This window comes from Choloepus didactylus, chromosome 2 (assembly GCF_015220235.1).
Source record: "Choloepus didactylus isolate mChoDid1 chromosome 2, mChoDid1.pri, whole genome shotgun sequence".
NCBI lineage: Eukaryota > Metazoa > Chordata > Mammalia > Pilosa > Megalonychidae > Choloepus > Choloepus didactylus.
Genome location: NC_051308.1, coordinates 54,120,875 through 54,146,189, shown reverse-complemented (window position 1 = coordinate 54,146,189; position 25,315 = coordinate 54,120,875). Strand labels below are relative to the sequence as shown.

The 25,315-nt window shown below is 53.4% G+C and overlaps 1 protein-coding gene across 9 annotated transcripts; it reads left to right on the top strand.

Annotated features, from left to right (window-relative positions):
* Window positions 1-1,301: 1,301 nt before the first annotated feature.
* Window positions 1,302-24,467, top strand: IKBKE (inhibitor of nuclear factor kappa B kinase subunit epsilon). 9 transcript variants are annotated; one of them, XM_037824869.1, is made up of 23 exons: window positions 1,310-1,695; window positions 2,295-2,384; window positions 3,495-3,582; window positions 3,878-3,996; window positions 4,681-4,749; window positions 5,193-5,322; window positions 5,836-6,017; window positions 6,455-6,615; window positions 7,017-7,127; window positions 7,398-7,577; window positions 8,161-8,357; window positions 9,097-9,161; window positions 9,255-9,346; window positions 9,500-9,586; window positions 13,544-13,619; window positions 13,729-13,841; window positions 15,622-15,698; window positions 18,575-18,614; window positions 19,357-19,458; window positions 20,781-20,877; window positions 21,636-21,748; window positions 21,976-22,047; window positions 23,641-24,467. In XM_037824869.1, the coding sequence occupies exons 4-23, from the start codon at window positions 3,910-3,912 to the stop codon at window positions 23,672-23,674; spliced, it is 2,085 nt and encodes a 694-aa protein (XP_037680797.1). In that variant the 5' UTR covers window positions 1,310-1,695; window positions 2,295-2,384; window positions 3,495-3,582; window positions 3,878-3,909; the 3' UTR covers window positions 23,675-24,467. The 9 variants fall into 9 exon arrangements, with proteins under 9 accessions (XP_037680802.1, XP_037680801.1, XP_037680797.1 ...); XM_037824868.1 differs by having other exon boundaries at window positions 1,311-1,695; window positions 3,833-3,996; window positions 4,681-4,821; XM_037824867.1 differs by having other exon boundaries at window positions 1,312-1,695; window positions 4,681-4,821.
* The last annotated feature ends 848 nt before the right edge of the window (window positions 24,468-25,315 follow it).

Genomic DNA, 25,315 nt, shown 5'->3' with positions numbered 1-25,315 from the left:
TCATCTTTGTGTCCTGACCACCCAGTGCATGCTTCATAGCAGGTGCTGGACATATATTGCATTTGAAGGTGCTAAGGACACTGGGAAAGAGATTGGGCTTGCTGGAGAGTGGAAAGGGGATACTGGTGACGAATGGAGCAGGTTCATCAGGGAGAAATGGGTAGGTGTTTAGAGTTGGGCTAAGTTATGTTGCAATAACAAACTACCCCAAAACCTCAATGGCTAAGAGCAACAGAGGTTGATTTCTCACCAAACTGTATGTCCCTTATATCAAACTGCATGATAGTCACTGAAGGCCCGAGACTGATGGAGCAGCCACTGTTTTTACGGGATCACAGTGTAGTGGGTAGTGGGGGAGGGGTGGTGGTGCTTTAGTCAGGAAGTCACGTGGCCCCACCAAACCACAAAGGGGTCAAGCAAGTGCATTTCTACCGCATGCCAGAGGTGGAAAGCTGGGAATGTTGGGTGAAGGTCATGAGGCTCTCCGGGGCATTTTTCCGGGTCTTGTGAGAGCAAGCAGTACAGCGCGTTTGGGTAGGACTCAGCAGCAACACCTCTAGCTGCTGCTGTTATCAACAGGTGTTATCTATCTGTACATAAGGCATCTCTCGGCTTGGCTCCTGCTCAGTATCACTGTGGTAGGGGTGGGGCTGACAGAGGAAACCACCAGGTGTGGCCATGGGAAAGTCCCTTCCAACATTCTATAGAAACATGGAATTTCCTGAATTTAACCATTTCTTATCCTACTGCCATCCCAGAGCTGGCCAGAATAGCCCAGCTCTCCCAGATTCCTGGGAAATATGATCCACTCAGTGAATCCTGAATGGGAAGTTGACACACCTGGGTTCCAGCCGCAGCAGTCTCTGCAGATCGTGGGCAAATTACTAAGGTGTGTGGACCACAGTGCTCTTAATGCCTGTCTGTAAAACACTTTCCAGATTCCCAAGCATTTCCAAAGATACTGTTTCCTGCCATCACACAACCCACTGAGTAAGTGTTGCTATTCTCATGCCATAGATGAGAAAACTGGCAGAGAGGGGATGTGTTCTGGGCTCGAGGTTATACTGTAATAGTGCCCTTTCCGAGGCCTCTGAAGGCTCACATCCAATTTCCACTGGGTGTGGCTAGGCACAGGCCCTGGGCCTCTCTGGGTCTCCTGGGCCACCAAAGGCAGGCTTGAGTGTGGGAACTTGGTCTTCCCAGGCAGTTCTCCATTTGGGTAACTTGCTCAACCTGCTCTGTTGACTCTTGGCAGAGCCCTGAACTTCCCTGTCAGGAGATACTCAACAGCCCCCAGCAGTCTGCCACAGCCAAGCAGTCCTCAGTTCCTGGCCTCTTTGTGGCTCAGACTCCTCCACTTGGGAACTCGCCTTTCTGCTGGGATGGCGTCGGCAGCCCAGCGGCCTCTGTCTCTTTAAGAGAGAGAGAAAGAGCAAAATCAGGAAGTGAAGAGAGCTGAGAGTCAGGGCTCAGTGCTGAGCTCGGTGTTGGGCTGACCAGGAGGCAGGAGGAGGCCCTCTAGCCCCAGTGTCTGGGTTGTCAACGTGAGGCCACCTCAACTGGCCCAGCCTGTGGGTCCCTGGGTCCCGTGGCCACGAGGAGGCTATGAGCACTGCCGATGAATGACAGCAAGCTCTGAAAGCTCTGGGGTGCCACCCTGTCCCACAAGCCTGCATCTCCTGCAGCTGAGATGGGGTGAGTGAGGTGTCTGTCGGGGAAGGTAGAATGGGGGTGCCACCATGTACGGATAGCTGTGATGTGAGGTGTGTCTGCAGCAGCTGTTCCAGCCCAGTGCTCCCTCCCCGTGCCTTTCTGTGGCTGCAGGGGAGCCGGCAATGCCCTGTGCTTACCCTTCAGTGGGCACCCTTGGAAGGGATTGCTTGGAGGTCAGGGAAGGGCAGGGAGGGTTGCAGCATAGTGGGGAGCTGCTGGCCACCAGCGACATTCCCTGGGCTCTGCTCCCAATCGTCCCTCCCCATACCACTTCCTCTCCCGCCCTTCCCCCGAAGCCAGCATTTGGCTTCTGCCTCCACGCTTTTCTCTTGCCCTGCTTCTGGGGCCTGCCCTCACCTCTCCTGGGGTCTTTCTCCCCTGCCTGAGTCCCAGGAGGGGAGGGAACGGTGAGAAAATTCTTCCGGAATAGCTGGGGAATAGGGCTGGAAACCTCCAGCCCTGTGGGGGAGGGTGACAAACAGGAAAGGGTTAAAGGGCTGGGGCCGGTGGCCTTTGATGGAAGCTGAGAATCAAACAGCACCAAGGGGTGTCTCTCATCCACCCTCCTCTTTCCGGTGCAGCTCAGCCCCTGGACTTGCCACAGACAGAAAGCATAACACAGACTCACTGAGAAGAGTCTTTGCCTGATCCCAGGCAGTTCAGAGCATCGGGTAAGTGAGGATTTAGCCGCAGTAGAGCTCCAAAGAGGGAAGAGGGAGGCGGTGGGTGGGGCTGGTTCACACTCTTCATTCATCCAGCCATGCGGTGAATAGGCACGGATGCAAAGCTGAGCCAGGTGTGCCCCCAACTCTCGGAGCTCCTGAGCACAGCCCTGGTAAGGCCATGGGCGGAACCCAGGCAGGATGTGCCACCCTTTGTCCCACACGGTCCATCATCCCAGGGACTTCTGCTGGGCCCTGCTCCTGCACCGGGGCCCCTGTTAGGGACCTGCATGGGGAGGATGGTGAGGGAGCTGAAACCTGCTGCCCACCGGCTCCTGATTTCAGTGTGCTTTCTCTCCGCCTCACACCCCCACACCCCCTGGGTGAAGCCCCCTGAGCCTCGGAGGGAAGAGCCTGATCAACTCATTCATGCCCCACTAGTAGGGCCTTTATCGCCTGCTCAGGGAGTCTCAGCACCTCAGTTGTGTCTGTCAAGTGAACACAAACTGAAACTACCGATCTCTTTAAGGGGCCTCTGACTCGAACTGACATTCTCAAAGATGTAAGTTTTTAACAGAGTACAGAGACAGAAGGCCCAAAGCTAACTTCTAAGTTTGAGAACCTGTAAGATGTTAGTCCAGACTTATTTGAGAGTATTTTTAAGGGACAGGGGCCCTTTGTATGCTACTTTTCCCCAGTCATCCAGAAAACCCAGTAATGGTTCTATTTTTCAGAGAGGCACTGAGTTTAACCTCTCCTGAGGCAAGACTTTCTCGAACCAATTGTTAGAGGAACTGGCCTTTGGAGAGAAGACCATGGGTTCAGAGACATAGAACGGAGTTGTAGAGGGGTTTCAGATCCTCAGGAGCCCCAGACTTAATGGCCTCTTGCCGCCTCTCACACATGCACTCACACACTCATACATACACGCACACAGGCATGTGCACACACTTTCTGCAGCAACCCCATGCTGGCCACTGAGAGAGCAGCTGCTAGTTCACAGCAGCAGGAAGTGGTGGGCCCAGCAAGTGAGTGGGGAGGGGCTCCAAGCTCATGTCGCAATCCTGGAGATTTGAGATGGTGTGGTTGACACTGCCTGACTCGGGGCCTTTCCTCCAGCACTGTTTCTGCTTCCTGGGACAATCCCGGCCCTGGATGCCAGGAACCTGAAATTCTCAGTGCCTGGGAGAGCTGTCAGACAAAAGAGGTTGGTCTCTGCAGAATGGCCTATCTGGGGAGGGGGTTGGAGGGGACACGAGGAGAGCACATGGACAGAATGCCTTGTGGGTGAGATAGGTGCAGGCCGTGGGCTGAAGGCCAAATGGAGCCCCTTGCTGCTGTGCCGTGGTTCTTTGGGGGTTACTTAACCTCTCTGGGCTTCACACTTCCCCTTGTCTGTGGAAGGGCCACATGGTGCCCTTCATGGGGTGCTGATCAGGCCACCGGTGTCACCCCAGGTCAGTGATGGAATCCCAGACTCCCCAGGCATGCTCTTCTTCCAGGCAGAAGGAGGCCGGCCAGCCAGGAGCAGGAGATGCAGAGCACCATCAGTTACCTGTGGCACACGGATGACCTGCTGGGGCAGGGGGCCACCGCCAGTGTGTACAAGGCCCGCAACAAGGTAGGGCAGGCTCCTGGCCCAGCCCCCTCACACCCTGTCAGTTCTAGGAACAGTCAGCCCCCAGTGGGCATCCTGGGTGGTCTGTGGCTGGTCAGAGGCCTCTGGCGTTTGATCTGCACACTCTGGAGGGGAAGCAGCACTGTGGGTTTGAGCAGAGGTGTCGGGAGTGGAAATGGGGCTACTTGAGATGATGCTCCTGTAAGGCACAGGTTGGGGCCAGAAAGAAATGGAAGCAAAATGCAAAGCATCCAAATTGGATCTAGGAACAGCAGAGGTGGGAAATAGGACCTGTTTGGATTTATCTTGCATTCTTTGTGGAGCTACAGTAGAATATATGAGAGAATGACACTCCACTGTCTCATATTTAACAGCTGGAGTCAGACCAGGACCCAGTCCCAGCTAACAGTGATTGTTGTAGCTACCATTGTAATTACCATCAAGCAACAAATGACCACCTGCAGGGTGTCAGTGTGCCAAGCCCTGGTCTCCTAGCACTGGACGATCTATACTCTGAGTAGAAGAAGGAGCTGAGGGTGGCGTCCCCAACCCAAACCAGACTGTCCTTGCTGTCTTTGGTGCTAGGGTGGCAGGAGAGGCTGAACGGGAGGGGACAGCTCTCCCCAGGGCAGAGGTGAGACCAGCTCTGATCTGTGCGGTCTCCCAACCCTTCCCTTCCTCACACAGAAATCCGGGGAGGTAGTAGCCGTGAAGGTCTTCAACACCGCCAGCTACATGCGGCCCCGGGAGGTGCAGGTGAGGGAGTTTGAGGTCCTGCGGAAGCTGAACCACCAGAACATCATCAAGCTCTTTGCAGTGGAGGAGACGGTGGGTCCAGTGCTTGGTCGGAGGAGGATGGTCTCGTCCTTAACCCTCACAGGCTGGGAAGAGTTGGGTCACACCATAACAGAGAGCTGGTCACATGCTCATCAGCAGGTCAGGCAGAGCAAACAACCTGTGGGGCAGAGTGAAAAATGCTGAGGGAGGGTGGGTAGTACCTGGGGAAGGCATCTGATCAGAGAGGGCTTCCTGATTAGGAAAAGGCACATTGAATTCCAGGTGTGGGAGCTGGGTGATGTCAAGGAGGGAAGCCAGGCCAGAAGTTGGGACCTAGGAGAATGGGGGCTTCTGGGTTCTGGGTCACTGCGATGGGCCTGGGGGGAGAAGTGACACACCCATGTGCCTGCTCCTTACCCCAGGGGCCCGGCCGGCAGAAGGTGCTGGTGATGGAGTACTGCTCCAGCGGGAGCCTGCTGAGCGTGCTGGAGAGCCCTGAGCACGCCTTCGGGCTGCCCGAGGACGAGTTCCTGGTGGTGCTGCACTGTGTGGGTGAGCCCTTCCTGCATCCCCCAGAGACCAGGCACAGGCCCAGCCCTCAGCGTGAGGCTGAGTCCCCAGTGGGGGAGACATTTCTGAAACAAATATGAGAACAAGAATGTTTGGAACATTAGAGGCTCTCCAGTCACAGGAATGGGACAGACAGAGCTGAACAGGCAGGACCTGTGAATCCTGCTAATCATTTGTTTTAAAACCCCGACCTAAAAGTGCACCAGGGAATGGGGGCAGGGAGTGGGTACCATTAGCTCTAATCCACTCCGTCTTTCGGCAGTTGAAGTCCCACTGATCTCAACCCTTGCTCAGGGCAGGCACTGCCACCACCCCTCTTGTTTTCTTAGAGAACCCAAACAGAACCTCAGGACTCCCTTCCTTGGCCCTTCACCTGTCTCTGCCAGCCCAGGCAATCCCCCTGTCCAGCTGAACCTAAGCACAGCCTTCCACCACGGTGGGCCTCAGGCCCCAGCCTGCCCCTCACGCCCGCCAGCTGCCTCTCTCTGTCCCCAGTGGCTGGCATGAACCACCTGCGGGAGAACGGCATCGTTCACCGCGACATCAAGCCTGGGAACATCATGCGCCTCGTGGGGGAGGAAGGGCAGAGCATCTACAAGCTGACAGACTTTGGGGCTGCCCGCGAGCTGGACGACGATGAGAAGTTTGTCTCCGTCTATGGGACTGAGGAGTACTTGGTAAGTGGGATGCAGGGGAGCCCACTGCCCCCAGCTGAGAGCTGCCCCTGCTGCAGCTGGCCCTCGCCTTGGGGCTCCCTCAGAGCCCCTTACGTAGCTGTCATCCCATCCCTTGGCTTCTGGCAGGACCATAACTCACCCCCTAGCCTCCAACCAGAAGAATCCATCCTCCTCTCTAAGACTGACAACGAGAGGTTGCGGCCTGTGTAGTCGCCTTGCCTGGGTCGCCCCTGGGCAGTTAACTGCTTGACCTGATACTCAGTGCAGACGGGAAGCAGCTGGTCACCACCTGCCCCAGAGCAGATGGGTCTGATGGAAATGTTCTGGGTCAGGGAGCCCGACTCCCATTTTTGAGATGACCAAAAGAGATGGATTCTGAGTGGTTCTGTTTTCACCCTCCCCCTCCATCGTTCCTCCATTGTTCTCCCCGCTGGCAGCACCCTGACATGTATGAACGGGCAGTACTTCGCAAGCCCCAGCAGAAGGCGTTTGGGGTGACTGTGGATCTCTGGAGCATTGGGGTGACCCTGTACCACGCGGCCACTGGCAGCCTGCCCTTCATCCCCTTTGGTGGGCCACGGCGTAACAAGGAGATCATGTACGGGGACAAGGGTGCAGGGGATGAGGGGGGATGAGCCCCTGGGCCTTCTCTGTCGCAGTTCCTGCTGTCTCCATTAAAAGGTCACCCCCCCTTTCACCTCCCCCCAAACTCCCTGGTTCTCCTCTGGTTCAACCTGCTGCCCCCCACCTCCAACCCAGGTCCCTTTGAGTTCCCAGAAGCTGAAGCCTGACCATGGGTTGCTGGGAGACTGAAAATAACCTTTTACGTTAGTTCAGTGCTGTACATTTACCCTCCCCTCATTTGCTGCTCACCATATCTCAACTGAGGCTCAAAAAGTGACTTGCCTGAGGTCAACAGAGGGTGCCGGGGCAAAGAAGGGGCAAGAACCCAGAGTGATGGGCTGGGAGTTCTGCTGACCCAGTCCTGCCTCACCCCAGGTACCGGATCACCACAGAGAAGCCAGCCGGGGCCATTGCAGGCACTCAGAAGCGGGAGAACGGGCCCCTGGAGTGGAGCTACACCCTCCCCATCACCTGCCAGCTGTCCGTGTGAGTAGGGCCTGTGGGGAGGGGCAGACAGAGACCCGCATCTGGGCTGGGGGCTGCGTCTCTGCTGAGAGCTGAGACTCCCGGGGCCTGGTCCAGCTGAGCCACTAGCATGCTGCGGGCTCAGGCAAACCACTTTTCCTTTCTGGCCTCAGTTCTTCCATCTGGATGCTGAAATGAGTTCCCCCAGCCTACCCCCACCCCCCCCCACCCCAGCCTGGCACCTCAAGTCTGGGCTCTGGCCCCTGACAGCCTCCATGTCTGGGAGGACAGGGGGCTGCAGAGCCAGTTGGTGCCCATCCTGGCCAACATCCTGGAGGTAGAGCAGGCCAAGTGCTGGGGTTTCGACCAGTTCTTTGCAGAGACCAGTGACATCCTGCAGCGAGTCGTCGTCCATGTCTTCTCCCTGTCCCAGGCAGTCCTGCACCACGTCTACATCCATGCCCACAACACGTAAGTGGGGCCTAGAGGGGGTCATCAGTAGAAGGGCAAATCTGAAACAGCATCTCACAAAGCATGTCCTGGGGGATGTTTAGATATGAAAGTTCCTGAGTCCTAACTTTGGGGAAAAAACTAGTTCCATACAGATTTATTTGCTTACTGCTGGACTTCAGAGATTCAGCAACTTTTACATGCTAATATGTATTACAAGTCTCCTAAGAAGTAGGGGAGAGGCAAATTTCCCAAACTTATTTGCTCATAGAACTCTTTGTTTCTGGAGCATTTTATGGAACTAGGTGAACTGAGTAAGACTGGCAAGTAGAGGTGGGATGGTAGAGGCTGGAGAGCGGGCACCCTGGGTCCTGTTCCACTCTGTGTCCTTCTACTATAAGACTTGGACTCTACCCTCTGCCTCTCTACCCCTGATGAAAGAGAAAACAACCCCAGTCCCTCCCTCGGAAAAGCCAAGCCCACCCTCTCCATGGACAAACTCTTAGCTGGAGTTCGGGTCACCGTGACCCCATGTCCTGCCTGCCATGCCCACCCCTGACACTTCCTATGTCCCCTTTCCTCCCTCTGCCCCTGCTGTGCGCAGGATTGCCATCTTCCTGGAGGCCGTGTACGAGCAGACCAGCGTGGCCCCCCGGCACCAGGAGTACCTCTTTGAGGGTCACCCCTGTGTCCTCGAGCCCAGCCTCTCAGCACAGCACATCGCCCACACAACTGCAAGCAGCCCCCTGACCCTGTTCAGCATGGCCAGCGAGACCCCCAAGGGGCTAACCTTCAGGGACCGTGAGTAGGGCCACACAGGTGGGGTCTCTTCTCCTCCAAGAGGCAGGGGTTACAGCCCAGGGCATTGATGAGTTTTCTCAGTGGGTGTTTCCTTGGCCCCATTGAGGACAGGAGGCAGGTCTGGGTTCTGATTCTGCATATGCCTCTGAGATGCCATTGGCCTGGGCTTGTGGCTTGACCACTCTGGGCTTCACAGCATCCTCAGAGCTGTGGAAGAAACTCTGATTGAGACAGGGAGATTTGGACCCAACATGCTCTCCACCATCTCTGCAAAGGAAGGGGAAACTTTGGTTGGTGTTGAAGGAAGCAGGAACCCAAGCAGCTGGAGAGGAATTGGCCAGGGGTCCGGAGATATCTGAAATTCTAGCAAAAGTATCATCCCTTCTCATTTGCATGGTGCCACTTTCTCCAAGGCTGTGCAGGGGAATTGACTCAAAACAAGACCGTGATTTTAGTCCATTTTTAAAGGCAGTTGAGGATGGGGCCTTGGGAATGAGAGTGCAGTTTTCCAAAGTGGACACGAGGGGGCAGTGCAGGACTGTAGCTATAAAGACAAGTTCCGGGCGTATGAGGTGGAGGCCTGGAGAGTCTTGGAAGGTGAGGGGCTCTGGGTGATTTAGGAAGCTTGAGATGGGGAGATAGGGGGTAAGAGGTGAGTGTAAGCTGGGAATGAGGAAAACAGCTCAGAATTGAACCAGGACCATATGGGCAAGCCCTCAGACAGGATGTTTGCCTGCAGCTGCCCTGGACATCCCCAAGTTCGTACCCAAAGTGGACCTGCAGGGAGACTACAACACGGCCAAGGTTAGGGGTGTCCCCCAGGTGGCAGTGAGGGGTGGCCCTCAGGGATTAGGGGATGTGGGATCTGACCCTGCCCCCCACCCCCATGTGTTTCAGGGTATGTTGGGCGCCGGCTACCAGTCCCTGCGGCTCGCACGGACCCTGCTGGATGGGCAGGAGCTGATGCTTCGGGGGTTGCACTGGGTGGTGTGAGTACCCACGTGGACAGGGTGGAGAGGGCAAGTCCGGGGGAGGGTGGGAAGCCCTGACTCCTTCCAAACCAGCCTGTGGCCACGGCCCCGTGCATGGTGCCCAGGGTCTGCTGGGAGAAGGGGTCTCTGACTCGGTCTCCCTTCCGGCAGGGAGGTGCTCCAGACCACGTGCAGGCGGACGCTGGAGGTCACCCGGATGGCTCTCCTCTTCCTCAGCAGCAGTCTGGGCACCGATAGGTGGGTGTCCTGCCTGGGGCAGGGAGGCCTTAGCAGGGAATGAGGCCAGCTTGGAGCCCACAGCTCATCCCCCTCTACATCTGTTCCTCATCCTTGTTATTTCCAACAGTGCGCCTGGCCTCCCCCACCCAGAGCTCCTGCCTTCCCTGCCCTGCTCCCACCCCACTCTTTATTCCCCCTACCGAGTGACAGACACACGCCTGTCCCTCACATCAGTGGAAGGGGTCTAAGGGGTGCTGCCTCCTTTGCTACCAGACCCTGACCTTAAATCTGAATTATTTGGGCTGCTCGCCCTGCCCAAGCCTCAGAGAAGGACTGTGGGAGCCCTCACACCCACACTCAGTCCCCTGGACATGGCAGGGTTGGCAATCCAGATGGTCCCATCCTCCACACTCCTGCTCCTGCTTCCTCTGGATCTTAAGCTTGTCCTCTGCCTTCTTAAAATCCCCTGACCCCTCCTGAGAGCCCCATACCTTCCTCAGAACCACACTTAGATCCTCCTCTGTCTTGGGCCAATTAGAGTTGATGGGGTAGAAAAGGGGAAAGACTGAGGAGGGGAAAACCAAGCTGGAGGGTCTGGAGATGAACAACTGGGGCAGACTGTCATTGGCCAGAATGCATCTGAGAAGTGGCCATGGCTGCCCCAGGCGCTGGGAGGTCCAGGGCTTCTGGCACTGGTGAGAGGTCAGGGCTCTGTGGCCCAGAGGAGACGTGGTGACAGAGGAACAGGGACTGTGCCAAACCTGCCCGATGTCCCCACCCCTTCATTCCCCCTCCCCCCAGCCCTTGACCTCAGGGAGTTTTCCAGCAGAGGTTTGACTCACTGCAGCCTTGCTGCCTCCTGGGGCTTGGCAGCAGCAACACTGATGGAGGGGTAGATGGAGAGGCAGTGGTGGGAGGAGGACGAGTCTCTCTAGATGACAAGGACGGAGTCCAAGTCATGGCTGAGGTCCTTTTGAAGAGTGACAGAGATGAGGGACGGTAGAGAGCAGAGATCAGTCAACAGCCCTGTTGGTGAGTCTCCCATGAGCAGAGCTCTGTCCAGGGCAGAGAAAGGGGTTCCAAGGATAAATGTGGCACCATCCCATGCAGACAGGCCCATGCTCCCCTGGAGGAGAGAGTGCTTGGCCACCCTAGGAGGCCTTTCTGGGCATGTGAGGGGTGACAGGATGGTTGGCAAAGGGGAGACTAAAGATGGGTAGAGGCAATCGTGGAGGCCTGCCTGAAGGAGGCAAGACTTTTAAGACCAGAAGAAGAGAGAAATACCTTGGGTGGGAAGGTTCTGCGCAGAGACAAAGAGGAAGAAAGACACCTTTGGGGAGATGAGGGGCACTAGAGAAGTTTGCTGAAGCCCCCATTATGATGCAAAATATCCCAGAGAGAAGTCAGAGAGTGACGGAGTGGTGGGAATTAGAAAGGAAAATTCATGGAGGTCCCAGAGGGTCCAGTTGGGAGGTCAGATCCCAATAAAATGGCCAACAGAGAGCCATTGTGGGTTCTTGAGCAGGAAAGAGATGTGTGGTAAAAGCATTCTGGGTGTTTGTCTCCCCACTTGCTCTGCACTGACAGGAGTATGGGGAGTAACAGGCTGGCCCCATCCGGAGTGTCTGCTGGCTGCTACTTCTCCATCCTGGTTCCAAGGCCTCCTCGGAGACAAGGTGTATGGAGAGCTCAGGGTCAGACAGGCGCCTGCTTGAAGCATGTTTCAACCACCCACCAAGGAGAAATATGGCAGAGCCAGGGGGCGGGAGCATGTTCTCCACTAACTCACGGTGTGACTCTGGGCCATCCCCTGCTCTCTCTGTCTGAGCCTCTGTTTCTTCGTTTTCAAAATGAGAGGGTTGGAGGATCTCTGAGGCCTCCAGGCTCTACCATCTTGCAGTCCCATTCTTTGCTGAACATCCTCAGACCTATGGATTCTTCTAAGGTCTGAAGCCACCAGCTCTTACCACAGTGGAATCTGAGTTATTTTAATGAGCTGAATTTCATGTTTGGAGAAGCCAGAGCGTCTGGCACAAAGTGTCTGCCATTACACAGCCTGGTTGCTCACCTTCCTGCCCACAGCATGCTCCTCCCTGCCTCCCCAACACAGGTTCCCTTGCCAGAGTGTCCTTGCCTTTGTCCTGAAGCTCCTGCTCCTTCACAGGAGTATAGGGAGTGACAGGCTGGCCCCATCCTGAGGCACAGGTCAGGCCACCAGCCTTGGCTCTGGGAATCCCAGATATTTAGCCCACCTCCACTCACCAAAAATTGTGTCCCTATAAATGTGCTTTCCAGCCCAGCCCTTTATGAAGGGCTTTTATCTCTGTGGTCCCATTTGATTCCTACAGACACCTTATTAGATAGCAGGAAAGAAATATGTCCCCCATTTAGCCTGGAGAGCGGAAGTGACTTACCCAAGGTCATGCAGGTGGCAGGTGGCAGCTAGGACTCAAGCCCGTGCCTCCTGACTCCCTGTCCAGCTGGATTGGTTCAGCTTCTTCCTGTGTTGCCGCCAAGTACTGCATTTCATTTGTGCATTCAGTAATATGTTCAGCAATCAGATGCTCAGTGACTGCTATGTGCTAAACCCTTTATGAGGCGAAGGGTGAAGGGAAGGCACGGTTCCTGCCTTCCTGGAACTCCCCATTCATGCCTAATTCTCTCTTCACTCACCGCCTCTTCCCTCCCTTGCCCCTCCATTCCCAAGCCAAACTATTCAGGACTCTTTTTCTCTTAATTGTTATTATTATAAAAAACAGTACATACCAATGGTAGGAAGTTAGAAAATACAAATGAGCAAAAATAAGAAAATTTAAATACCGCATCCTACCACCCAGAAGTTATTGCTTACCTCAGTTGTATAGATCCTTCTGGAGAGTCTACTGCTGTATGTATGCAAGTGTACATATTAATCGACATGAGATTATACTGTATTTGCTGTTTTTGTAACCTTTCTTGAGCTAGTGAGCTCTCCCTTTCCATGTGATACACTGTCATCTCGTCTGGTACCCATCCATAAACAAATGTCCCTAATTTTCCTCAAAATGCCCTCTCAATGTCCAAACCGGGACCCAATCCAGGACTACATTTTGCATCTGGTTGTTATGTTCCTCAAGTCAATCTTAATCTAGCACAGGCCCGCCCCTGGACCCCGCCCACCCCCCCCTTTTGGGTGTGCCACCGACTTGTTGAAGGGACCACGCCCACTGTCCCACCTTCTGAGCTAGTCTGGGGCTTCCTTTTGATCTGTTTGGCTCATTCCCCTTTCCTGACATTTCCAGTAAACTGGGAGTTCTAAAGGCTGGATAGGTACAAGTTAAACATTTTGGCTAGAATATATCCCAAGTGATGCTGGCTCCTTCCAGTTGGCCCACACTGGGTGGCGACAGCCTGAATCCCCTATTGTACAGTTACATTTTCCCTGCGAGAGAAAGAATCAGTGTGGTCGTACTCTGTACCCCACAAATGTCCACCCCTTAACCATTTGTCATTGATTTTAACACCTTGCTCAAGTGAATCATTTCAACAGGGTGCTGCCATCTTATTGGCTAGAATTCTTCTATAAAATACAGCTTTCCCCCATGAATAAGCTATTGGTTATCATGAAATATAGTTTGTTCTGGACGGGAACTCCATTCTTTCCCTTTAGTTACTAACTTCACAGTAAGGAGTTCATTAATAGCTGCCTTGCATCATATGGACTCCTAAATTTTAATAGATTCAAGGTGTTTTCATCCACTGCATCTTCATTTTTTTTAATGCCCGATGGTGTCACCACTTTGGTGAATAGGGGCCTCTTCGGGCTGGATGCTACATCCTAACCACAACACTCTGCAGAGAGCCTGCGAGCCAGCATGTCTGTCCCCAAGGTACCCTGGCAGCCCGTGGCCACCGAGAGCTCCCTGCCTCCCAGGAATCTCCAAACTGGGGCAGCCTTTTCACCCCCCAAATGTGGCCTTCCTCCTTCCCTTCAAGGTTCAGCCACGTGGCTGGGAGGCCTGAGATCAAGGAGCTGAAGGAGGCCTCGGAGCTGAGGTCCCGGCTGCGGACTGTGAGTGAGGCTGTGTGCATGGGGGGCCCTTGTTGGGAGCAGGGGCTTGGCTGCCCGTCGGAGCCCCGTGCTAAGCACTCCCTGGGGGGCCGGCCTTTCTGCCCCACAGTTGGCCGAGGTCCTCTCCAGATGTTCCCAAAATATCACAGAGACCCAGAAGAGCCTAAGCGGCCTGAGCTCTGAGCTGTTGAAGAACCGGGATCAGGTACATGAGGACAGAAGGTCTGTGGGATTTTCCTTCTTTGTGGGTTGGGGGCTGGGGTGCACTGCTCGAAAGGTCCAGCCGCCTTTTTAGGAATCAATCTGCTTTCTCCCTTATCAGGGTGAGGGTGCTGGGGCACAGGGTAGCGGTGGGGAGAGGGAGGACGATGACTCAGGAATGAGCATGAGCCCCCGATCAAGTGACTGGCCACAGGGTGGAAAGAATTGGGGGCCTGTCCTCATCTGGGAATTTGGGGAGCAATTCAGGAATCTTAGCGGGTGTGATAGCTCTGAATAAAAGAACAGTTTCACTCCCTTTCTCTTCTGACCCCTCGCCTGGCACCATGCCCTTAGACAAGTTCTTCCAGCTCCATTATATCAATTCCATTAATCCTCAAAACAATAATGATGCTAGAATCTTGCCCAAGGTACAGATGGGAGTGCTTCCTCAGCATGGGGCAGTTGCCCTGAGCCACAGCTGGTCACTGACAAATGACAGACTCTGGGCTTCAGGGCAGGTCTGCCCGTCTCCAAATGGGGATGCTCTTGGCCGTCACCTGGGAGTTACAACATTTAAAACCACTCTCTCCCTTTTAACAAACATGAAAATACCCACCCCAGAGTTGGATGTGCACCTCCCTCTCCAAGCTGCACAGAGCGGAGCCCCTGCCCTCCTTGTCCCCTCTGACCAGGGGTAGGTGGTGCCCATGGGAATCCCCCCCATCCTCCCCTGTACCCCCTGCAATCAGTCCCCTACAGATCCGTAATCCCATGTCCAGGGTCTAAATTCAAAGGCTCTGAAGACCACAAGCTTCTCCGTAACTGTTTTGGCTGCAAAATCTGACCTAAACTGACATGAGGCTCTTTATAGTTTTCTTTAATCCACTTAGGGACAATAATCTTATGATTCTCTGAAGACAAGAATGTATTTGGTTGTGGGATGCTAAGGGTGTACCTCAATGTGTTGCACGTGCTCTGGATTACCTTTCTAAAATCAGGGGGGAGAATCTGAATTCTGAACACATCTGGCCTCAAGCATTTTGGATGAAGACTGTGGCTCTGTGATCCTGCCCTAACCACTCCCACAAGCTTGTGCCCTGCTGAGAAGTCCAACCCCAGAAATAGCTGAGATGGGGGTGCTGAGAGGCTTCCGGGGGAGGAATTGGAGCAAGACAGGCCTGAGGGCAAGGGTGACCCCCCCAACCCCCCACCCCTCCCACCATCTCAAAGTGCTTGCATCCAGCCTGCAAAGTTTCTTGGGAGGTCATCTCCTGCATTCCCCTGCCACCAGGCAGGACCAGCCTGCTTGTTTTCAACAAGGATCTTTGATGAGTTCTTAATTCATTTCAAGTTCCTTCTCTGTGCCAGGCCTTGGGTAAAGCATGAAGGCACTAATTCTGCCCTGTCAACACCGGCTCTGATTGTTTTAGGATCCAAAGCTCCTTCCTGGGGTCTATTCGCAAGCTCTCTTGCTGTAGCAGAGGGCAATTTCCTGTTGCCTGTGCTGGTTGGCTGCTTCCCTAGATTTCCCGCCCCTCACAAATGCGTGGTGTGTGTGTGTAATTGAGAGCAAAGATGAACGAGTAAGAGAATGAGAGGATGGCTGACCAGTTCCAAGGTGCCTCAAACAAGCTTACAAACAGGAAAGTCACCCCAAACCTAGATCCCTCCTGTGACAATGAGGCTTCTCCAGCAGGGAAACAGCTTCTGCCCCACTCTCACCATTCCACCAAATCCCCTAGCCCCGTATTCTGTGCCATTTTACTCTCTCATCACCGGGTCCCTCATCTCCTGCCCACAGCATCCGACAGATTCAGTGCTGTTTGGACAAGATGTATCTCATCTACAAACAGTTCAAGAAATCCAGGATAAGGCCAGGTGAGCCGTGGGGAGTGCACAAGGCTTCAGGTACTCTCCTCCCTTCCTTCGCCCTTCCCCACCCCCTCCCCAGGTACTGGGAGACCTGCTGTACAGCTGCAAGTCACCCGCACACAGTCAGGGACACGAAGCCTTTACACCTGGGTCAGTTGCCATAAGAGAGGCTTAGATGGCACAGGTCGGGGACCCAGTGGGCTGGAGCCTGGGTGCTGTGGACAAGGTGGCCCTGGAGAGGGACCTCATTTTTGCAGGGCATTTTACAGTTTAAGAAGTATTTTCCTGTCCACTGTCTCTTTGGATCACTCAGGTGACCAGGTTTTACAAAAAGGGAGATATCACGAGAAATACCATGTAGAGTCACCAATCTCCTAATCATCACAAAGACCCTCTGGGGCGGAGGCAGCCCATTTCTCAGGCTCAGGGCTGGGAAGGCTCTTGCCAAAGGTGACTGCCATGCCAGGGCAGGGCCTGGTGGAACCAGGGGAAGGCTGGTGATGGGGGATGGGAGGAGCCTGGGAGGTCCCAGGTGTCTCTTGATGTTAGGGAGCTAACAAGTTGACCCTCTCTCTCCCCACCCATGCCCCAAGCTTTTCCTAATTGTAGACTGAAGCTCTTCTGCTTGGTAGGTAAATTCTCTTCTATCCCTTAGACTATTCCTAGATTATCTCTAGTAGAAATATAATGTGAGCCACATATGTAACTATAAGTTTTCTAGTAGCCAAAATTTTAAAAATAAAAAGAAACAGGTGAAATTAATTTTAATAATGTATTGAATTAACACAGTATAGCCAAAATGTCATTTCTGTATTATAATCAGTTTTTTTAAAAATTATTAGATACTTTACATTCTTTTTTGTACAAGTTTTCAAAATCCAGTGTGTATTTTATACTCAAAGTGCATCTCTATTTGGAGACCAATTTTTTTTTATTTTAATTTTTTCTCTATTAGAGAAGTTGTGGGCTTACAGAACAATCATGCATAAAATACAGGATTCCCATATATCACCCTATTATTAACACCTTGCATTGCTGTGAATATTTGTTACAATTGATGACAGCACATTTTTACAATTGTACTATTAACTATAGTCCACGGTTTAACTTAGGGTTTACTGCGTAGTGCAGTTCCATGGATTTTTTTTTTAAACAATCTAGCATTTTCCCTTTTAACCACATTGAGATATTTATTTCAGAACTGCTAATTACATTCACTAAATTTTTAACAAAGTGAAATACAGTCTCACCCAAACAATAGAGTTGCATTTAATGGAAAAAATAGTTTACACCACTTCAGTTTTAAATTTAAATCAATTTGATTAAATTAAAAATTCAGTTCCTTGGTTACATGAGCCACATTTTAAGCACTCAATAGCCACGTGTGTCTAGCGGCCACCATATTGGACAGTGCTGTTTTAGAAGACGGTCTGTCCTCGGGAGCCTCGACGCTGCCCCCGAGTCCAGCCTCGGAGGCTGTGGGCCGGGCGGGCTCCATAGGAGATGGGAAAAGGAAGACTCCTTTCCTGGAAGCCAGCAGGGCCCGGGGGCTCAGCAACACTAGCCTACACCTAGTTGGCCACCTCTGCTGTGATTTTAGGGGAACCCCAGAGGCAGCTGTGCCTCTCGCTGGCATTCCAGTGAGAGGCTAATCAGTAAACTTCTGAGCACCTCCCGTGTGCTGGGCACCATCCTAAGGGCTATGCATGTTCTTTATTTATTTACTCCTCACAGAAATTCTCATCACTGTTACCCTCCTCTTTATGGATGTGGAAACTGAGACGCAGAAAGTTTCAGTGACTTGCCCAAGGATACACATCTTTTTTAAGTGTAGAGATGAACTTCAAACCCAAGAAATCTAGATCCAACTGCTTTTAACCACTTCATTTGCCAGCCTCCTAAGACTTTCCTTTCTTTGGGTCTTCAAGAGTCCTTTATTAAAATGAAAATCGAAGCATTTACCCCAGGAAGAATAACCCTGACAGCTAACGACACCTGAGGTGCTGAGATGCCACTCTGAGAAGTGCTCACCGTTTCCAGGGCCCTCTCTCCCTTCATCCTCACTAGAACCCCGTGTGGTACACGTGACAGATGAGGAAACAGGCTCAGGGAGGTGAAATCACTTGCCTATGGCCTCCCACTCACAGGAGGCTGGGCTGGGACTTGTCCCAGATCTCCTCCACTTCACAGGTGCTCTCTGCTAGGTAGGGGAGTGGGGGTGGGAGGCCTGCAAAGCAAACCTCCTGCATCATTTCATCTTGGGGCTGCCACTAACCCAGAGATCCATTCCCTTGAAGCCCAGGGGTGGGCAGCATCTCCCTAGTGTGGTGGGGGAGATAGGACCTCTCAGGAGGTGGCCAAGGCCCTGAAGATGTCAGCCCACATTCACTGCTGGGACAAGAATCTTCCTGCTCCTTCTGGAAAAAAAGTGGCTGGGCTGAGAAGAGGAGGGTTCCCTCCAGCTCAGTGGGAGGGTGGTTTATCCAGCTCCTTACTGCAGAGCCCCAGCTGGCTCTACCTGCAGGATGGATATGCAGAGAGGGACAAACCCGGGTGTCGGAACTGGTTGGATGGGGGGCCATGGCTGACCAGGCACCTTCAAGGCCCGTTTCATCCACCACTGCCTCCCCAAAGCCTTCCCTGGTTCCCCATCCACAGCGATTTCTCTGCAGCTTCTTCAGGTCCCATCTCATTGTCATACGATCACTTGGGTGCTTGTTTCACTCCTGTCCTTCCAGGAGCCAGGGCCCCTGCTGGGCTAGCTCCATCTCTGTAACTGTTCCTCACCCCCAAGTGCTCAGCACGGCTCTGCACAACTCTTACAGCACTCTATTTTGTTGACTGATGGTGTAAGTGACATCATTCCCGTTTGTCTCCTTCAGGGCTTGGTTACAACGAGGAGCAGATTCACAAACTGGATAAGTGAGTGGCCGGTCCCTGGGCAGGAGGGTGGGTGTCACCAGGCAGAGCAGTTCTCTACGCCAGACAAGAAGCAGTAAGGGGCCCTGATCACAGGCTGTCACTGGGCAGGGAGGAAAGGGGTTGAGTTGGCAGCTGGGATAATGCTTTGTGGGGCAGGTTATCTGGGGGCCCGGGGAAGGGTGGCTTCTCAGAAGCAGTCTTGATGAAGCTTGATTTGCTTCTGGTATGAATAAGATTGTTTCCCAGTCATCTTCATTGATGGAACAGTTACTACTTCCTGCCTCTGACCTCTGCCTGAGACTTCCTTTGTGCTTCCCTCTGCTCCACTGTTTCTTGGACCTTCTCATCTTTCAGGAGGCCTTCCCTGATTTAGTGGTTAGTTGCAGACTTCCCCAGTTCTATATCCAGTTTTGCACCCATCACTAACCTCTCCCACCCTCCCCCTCTCCTCCCCCCCTTTCTCTCCATAACCATTGCTCCTTCTCGTCCATCTGGGGACTGAGCTCGAGAGTGTGTGTGCTTTCTGAAGTTCTGAGGCCCCTCTCCCGCATCTCTCTGGCCTCTGTGATCATGTGTGTGAGCATTGCTTCTTTCTTCCTCTGAGGTGCAGCCCCCGCTTAGACCCGGGGGTTGGAAATTTGTGATGAGGTGAGGTTGAAGGCCCAGGGAAGCTAGGCTTCTGCACAGGGGTCTGGTGGCTCTGGCTGCTCAATTCTGTGCCTTGGTTTCCCTATCTTTTCAGGGTGAATTTTAGTCATTTAGCCAAAAGGCTCCTGCAGGTGTTCCAGGAGGAGCGTGTGCAGAATTATCAGGCAGCCCTTGTCATGCATGGCCAGCGGATGAGGTAACAGTCTGGCCCTCCCTCCCGAGCTCCCGGACACAGGGCCTGGGCCTGGCTCTTCTGAGCTTTAGACAACACTGGGCTTTGCAGGGGCCTGATTGAGAGGGAGGGGGGAGTAAAGGAAGGTGAGGAAACGGGTGGTTTTGTGCACCTGTGTGGACCAGGCAGTCTGCTGGGTGATTTCTATATTGGCTTCAGTCCACAGTATCTACCTCATGGAGTACATATTATCACCCCATTTCACAGATGAGGAAACCGAGTTTCAGAAAACAGGTCTCTTCCTCAGTGCTACATAGCTAGTAGGTAGCAGACCCAGGACTAGTCTGTGGTTATGTCTGACTCTAAAATCTGGATTCTTTCCACTTTCCCAGTTGGTTGTGTGGGAAGCCCCCTCTTTGGGGAGAACACAAGGTCCCTCTGGCATGAGGACAAGTTGGCTTACGGGCTTCTGAGTGGGTAAGAAAGCAGGAGTGGGCAGTGGTCCTTAAATAGGACCTTCTCCTACACTGTCCCCTTTAGGAGTTTGGAGTCCTCTCCTTCTCCTGCCTGCATTACTCTTGTCCCCTCTTGAGAAGAGAGGACAGTTTCCCATGTGCTGCCAGGTCCTGAGGGCCATGGGACCTGTGGGCTTATTCCAGGCTAGACCAGGCATTCACAACCCCACTCATTAGAGTACCAGTGCTGGCCAACCCCACCTGCCTGCCTTAACCTGCCCCAAATTCTTATTTAATTGGTCTGGAGTGGGCCTTGGACATCCGTGTTTTAAAAGCTCCCTCATGATTCTGGTGCATAGCCAGGGTTGAGAATCAACCACTGGCATAAACTCTCTGGGCCTTGGTCCCCTCTTTGTTCACTGGAGGAAATATTCTGGCTCGCTCCCTCCACACGAAGGCAAGATTCTCCATAACTCTGGAAAAAGGAGGTGAGGGGCAGTTCCCTGTAGAAAGTGCCACAGTGTGGGCTGTCCTCTGCCTCTCGGGAGCCATACCTGACACCTGGCTCATCATAACTGGCCTAGGTGGACCCCAGGCCACCCACACTTTTGCAGCTTCCCCATGTGCTGCTAGTGGGATGCACCAGCATGGGCAGAACTGTTGCTCCGCATTATTACCATGGGGCGGGAGAGTTGCTCACACATCTGGAAGGACAGAGGCAGTGAAGAAGACAAATGGCCGGGACCCATCAGGAGTGTCGGGACAGCTCTGGCCTCTGTCATCTGGAAAGCCGCCCCTCCGTGTTTGTGTGCAGACCTGAAAAACAGCTGGGTGGGCGTGGGAAGAGAGAGCCCAGTACCGCTCTAAGTCCCCTTCACCTGCTCTCTCTAGGATGGTTCACGAGACCAGGAACCACCTGCGCCTGGTTGGCTGCTCTGTGGCCGCGTGTAACACAGAAGCCCAGGGAGCCCAGGAGAGCCTCAGCAAGGTATGCCTTCTTCAGGGGTCAGTCAGGTATCCTGGGGGCATTGGGGCCATTCCCCTGCCTCTGGGCAGAGCCGCCCTTGACCAGGTCTGAGGTGTGGTTGGAGGTCTCTGAACCACAAATGTACCCTGAGGTGAGGAGGGAAGCAGAGTGGAAGGTGCACCCAGTAACCTCAGGCTGGAGGTCACTGCAAGGGCAGAGTCTCTGGAATGCTGGGACTTCTTCCTCAAGGTCCTCTGCAGCCTCGGAGGCTCCACGGCCACCCCCGAGAGAGGCGATGTGAACTTTCTTTGGCCTTCTAATTCTCTCTCTGTGAAAAGACCAGGAGGAGCAGGGCGGGGCTGCTACTTTTAGGAGAGAGCCGCACTGCCTCCTTCTGGGCTCCCCAGCACGTGGCACACATGGCAGCTCTTTTCTTTCAGAGATTGGCAGTGGGCTGCCTGTTACCCTTCTCTCTAGCTCGTGGGTCACATTGTATCATGAGAGGGTTAGATTAGTCACAAAGGAGAACTTCTTGGCAGTCTGGATCGATGAAATCCAAGCACAAATGAATAGAGGGGGTTGTGCAGTCTGCACTCCCAGAATGAGAAGAAGGGCTCAAGGGAAAGGCTTAAGAATTCTGGCTGCTCCAGGGATGCAGGCTGGGGGCAGTTTTTTCACCCGTTGCTTCCCTTTCCTCAGCATCCCCACCCACCTCCACACATCTCCACACACTCATAAGGTGGCTCATCCCTTCTGACTAAAGTGTGGCTTCCCTTCAGATCCTTGACTGGCTATCTCACCAGCTCCTTCAAGACATGACAAAGGGGGTTCAGACCTCACCACCTCCCACAGACCCTTATCCCAACCCTGAACCAACGGACCTGGTTCTCCAGTAAGTGCCAAAGAGAGATGTGTGTGTGTGTGTGTGTATCTGTCAATGTCAGGGAAGAGGGTGGTGAGTAGGGGGAGGATGCTAAGATTAGGGCCAGAGGGCTTTCACCTCATGCTAAGCCTGGGAGGCAAAGAGGCTGCTTGGGGCTGTGGAGGAGGCTGGGGCCCCCAGGGGTGAGGCAGCCGGGTCCCGGCCTCAGCCAGCTCTCCTGCCTCTGCCTTGGACAGCATGCAAGAGCTCTGCAAGGAGATGAAAGTGCTGGCGCTTGACCTCCAGGACAACAACCACGTCATTGAACGGTAAGGCACTCCCGCTGTGAGACAGAGAGGGCTGGGTCCTCAAGCTGCTCTGGTCTCCGGGTGCCGAGTCCTTGCAGCTGCCTGTGCAGGGTTGATGACATGTCCATTTTCCAAAAGCATCTCCAAGCTTAGGGCTTGTCCACAAGTGAATCATCATTCCTCAGAAGGTCTAGGTTTTCACTGCTACTCTTTAAACCGTGAGCCTCTGTACAGTCAGAGAGAGGCGGTGACTTGGAGGCACGTGGATTTGTACCTGTGTCCAATTCCACATCGAATGTGCACTCTGTGCCTGATGCCCCAGACAACCTCCTTTCCTCCTCCCACCGTCCCCTGAGTGGGTGCTGTCTCCAGGAAGCTGCAGCACAGAGAGGCTGGGTTAACTGCCCGAGACCTGTGCCTCTCGGGTCTTGTGGAGCTGTAGCTCCTTGTGCCGATGCTCACGGGGCCAGGCCCCAAGGTAGAGGCTCTGGACCATCATCACCTGGTTAGCTTCCCCTCCTCAGGGGCTGAGAGGTAGCAGAGAAGGTAGTGTGGGGGTGTAGCAGGGCTCAGACTTTTGGATTTGGGGCACCAGTAAAATTCAGGAGAGAAAATTGGAGAACACAGGGCTCCCAACTTCTCATATTACCAAGTAAGCACATGTAAAGGGGGAAAAACCTTGCCATCAAGTTGTCCCGTTTCATAAAGTATCTTTTAACACCAAAGCATAGGAAGAAAATAATCTCAGAATAAAAGATGGTCCTTGCCATGAAGGTCAGTGGGCCTGTTCACACTAATGCACACATATGCACGTGCTTGCATACACACATACACACACACACACCTGCCACATCCTCCCCATCATCCTAAGTCGCTCATTTCCGCATTGATGAGCATGGGTCTGTGGAGCAGCATTTGGGAACCAGTGCTGCGGTGGAAAGAGTCAGCAGAGATTCCAGCTTTGAATCCTGACTCTTCTCCTTACAGCTGTGACCCTGGACATCTGTTCAAGTAGGAGCTTCAGTTCCCTCCCCTCTCAGACGGGAGTAGTCATCCCTGCCCCGTGGTGTTTACGTAGATATTGAATGGGATGAGATACGCATGGTGCCTGGGGTGGAGGGAATTCCTCACTAGATGCTAGTTGTTTCCCAGAGGTCACGCAGGTCTGGGACTCCAGAATTGGTGCCAGGAGGCAGGAAGCCAGGAGTGGAGCTTTCAGTTGGTCCTCAGAGTTTCAGAGGGTCCCTGAGTTGGGGAGGCATCTCCTCCCGATCCCACTTCAGCAAGCTACAAATCCATCTTCTTAAGTACCCCCACCCAGCCCCAAAGAAGAGATTCAATAACTTCCTAGAAAGACTGTCCAAAACAGCCCTCATGGGGAGGAAGTTCTAATTTTAGGGCTGATAAATTTTTCTTACTGGAATATTGAGTCCTATTTGCAGATATTTAGTGAAATTTCCCTTTCCTATCCAGCTACAAGAAGAGGACAGAGGAGTGCTGAGAGCTTGAATGGCTCAGTGCTCCCCAAAAGTTTATTGTACTGGGCCTTGAGGTATGGTCTGCAGGCTTTTCTCCACCTGGGTGGGAGAAGCTAACCTGTGCCTTTCGTTACAGGTTAAGTAGGGTCCCCACGGCTCCTGATGTCTGAGCTCCATGGGATGTACAAGCCATCCTGAAGCATTAGAATCATTCAATCACTGCTCTCCTGCACTGTGGGACCCGCCAGGCGAGGTCTGGTCCCATCGCATCAGCCTACCTCCCTCCTGGCTGACTGCCGGGAGAAGTCACCAGCATTACCTTCTGCTGCCTTTCCTTCCCTCTGGGAAGCAACCATGCAAGGACTGGGGCACCAGGCCATCTCTTTGAGGACCTACAGGAAACCTTGGCTTCTGTGTGTATGTGTGTGGCAGCTGTGGCCTGGGTTGACCGATGTATCTTATCCAGGCTCAGGTACCGCTCCCCTGCTCCTCCATCGCTCTGGACGGAAGGGCTGTACCTGGCTGGGCTGTGGGGAGAAGAGGCTCAGCAGCCCGCTCTGGTTTAAAGGACTTCGCTCCTCAGGAAACAGGGGAGGAGGCCTGGGGTTTCCCCAGGGTGTTGTGTCACAACCTCTTCTAGTCTCGGTCTTCCTTCCTCTTAAAGTGTGTTGTGTTGTACACAGCCCTCTCCAGGCTCCTGTGATTTCTGAGGGTTACCACATTCAGACCCAGGCAATGCAAGCTTGATTTTCCTTCTCCTCTTGGGCTGGCTGAGCCTAGGGTTGGAGAAAATGCCTCCCAGACCCTCTGCTCTCTCTGAAGTTCTACCAGATCCTGGGATAGGCAGCCAGCCGGTGTCAACAGGCAGCCATGCCAACTAGCATGTGCTTCAAAGTCCAGAATCCTAAGGAGAAAAGAGGCCTGCACCTTCAAGAAACAGAATAAACATGGCCTTCTTTTCTATCTTCTGAGTGGCTCTCACTGGGCTGCGTCTGAGGCAGGGGACAGCTCTAAGCCAGGTGTGTTTAAAGACTAAGCAGGGAGTGGGTGGGGACCTGTGAGAGGTATTAGGAAATGAAAGCGGGACTGGTCCTGCCTTTTCCCTAAAAGAGCCTATTTCAGGGAATAGCCCAAAGAGGACGGCCCCCTGCTGGAAGGGCTTGCCTTCCCATTCCTTCCCTCTTCCTGTTCGCCTGCCACTAGGGTAGCTGCACAAGGGGCCTGGCACTTGGGGAGAAAACGGATCTTTTTTTTTCAACCTCAGACCTACCTTCTAAGTACCTGCTCCACACCCCCACACTCCCCACTATTCAAAACCTAAGTTGTGTCCTAAATACTGGGTTTGAACACTACTAGGGGCACGGGGTCATTGTAAGTGTTCCCTTATTTTGTTTAGAAGCTAGAATGGTGTCAGGGTAAAGTATTCTCAGTCGTGCAAACTGCTTATGAATTTAATCTTTCCCCTGTGATACTTCCCGCCTTTCCTTAAATCAGAGCTGACTACCCATCTAGCCTGGTTAGGGGAAAAGGGGGGAAATGGAGTGAAGTGGCCCCAGTATGGGAGAGCATGAGTGAGAAGCCCCACTATGTGCTTTGAAGCATGAAGGCAACATTTTGCTTGACCCCACATGACCCCAGAAGTCCTTCCTGTCAATCTTCATGGGAACCACAACATCCTCAGAGGAGAGCAGGGCCAGAAGTGAGGAGGGGGGTCCTGGAGTCTGACATCCTTCATGCAGCTTCTCCAGCTCCATTTCTTCTCTATGGAAAGGCCAGCACCTTCTACCCACACACAGGGGAGAGTTGCTGGA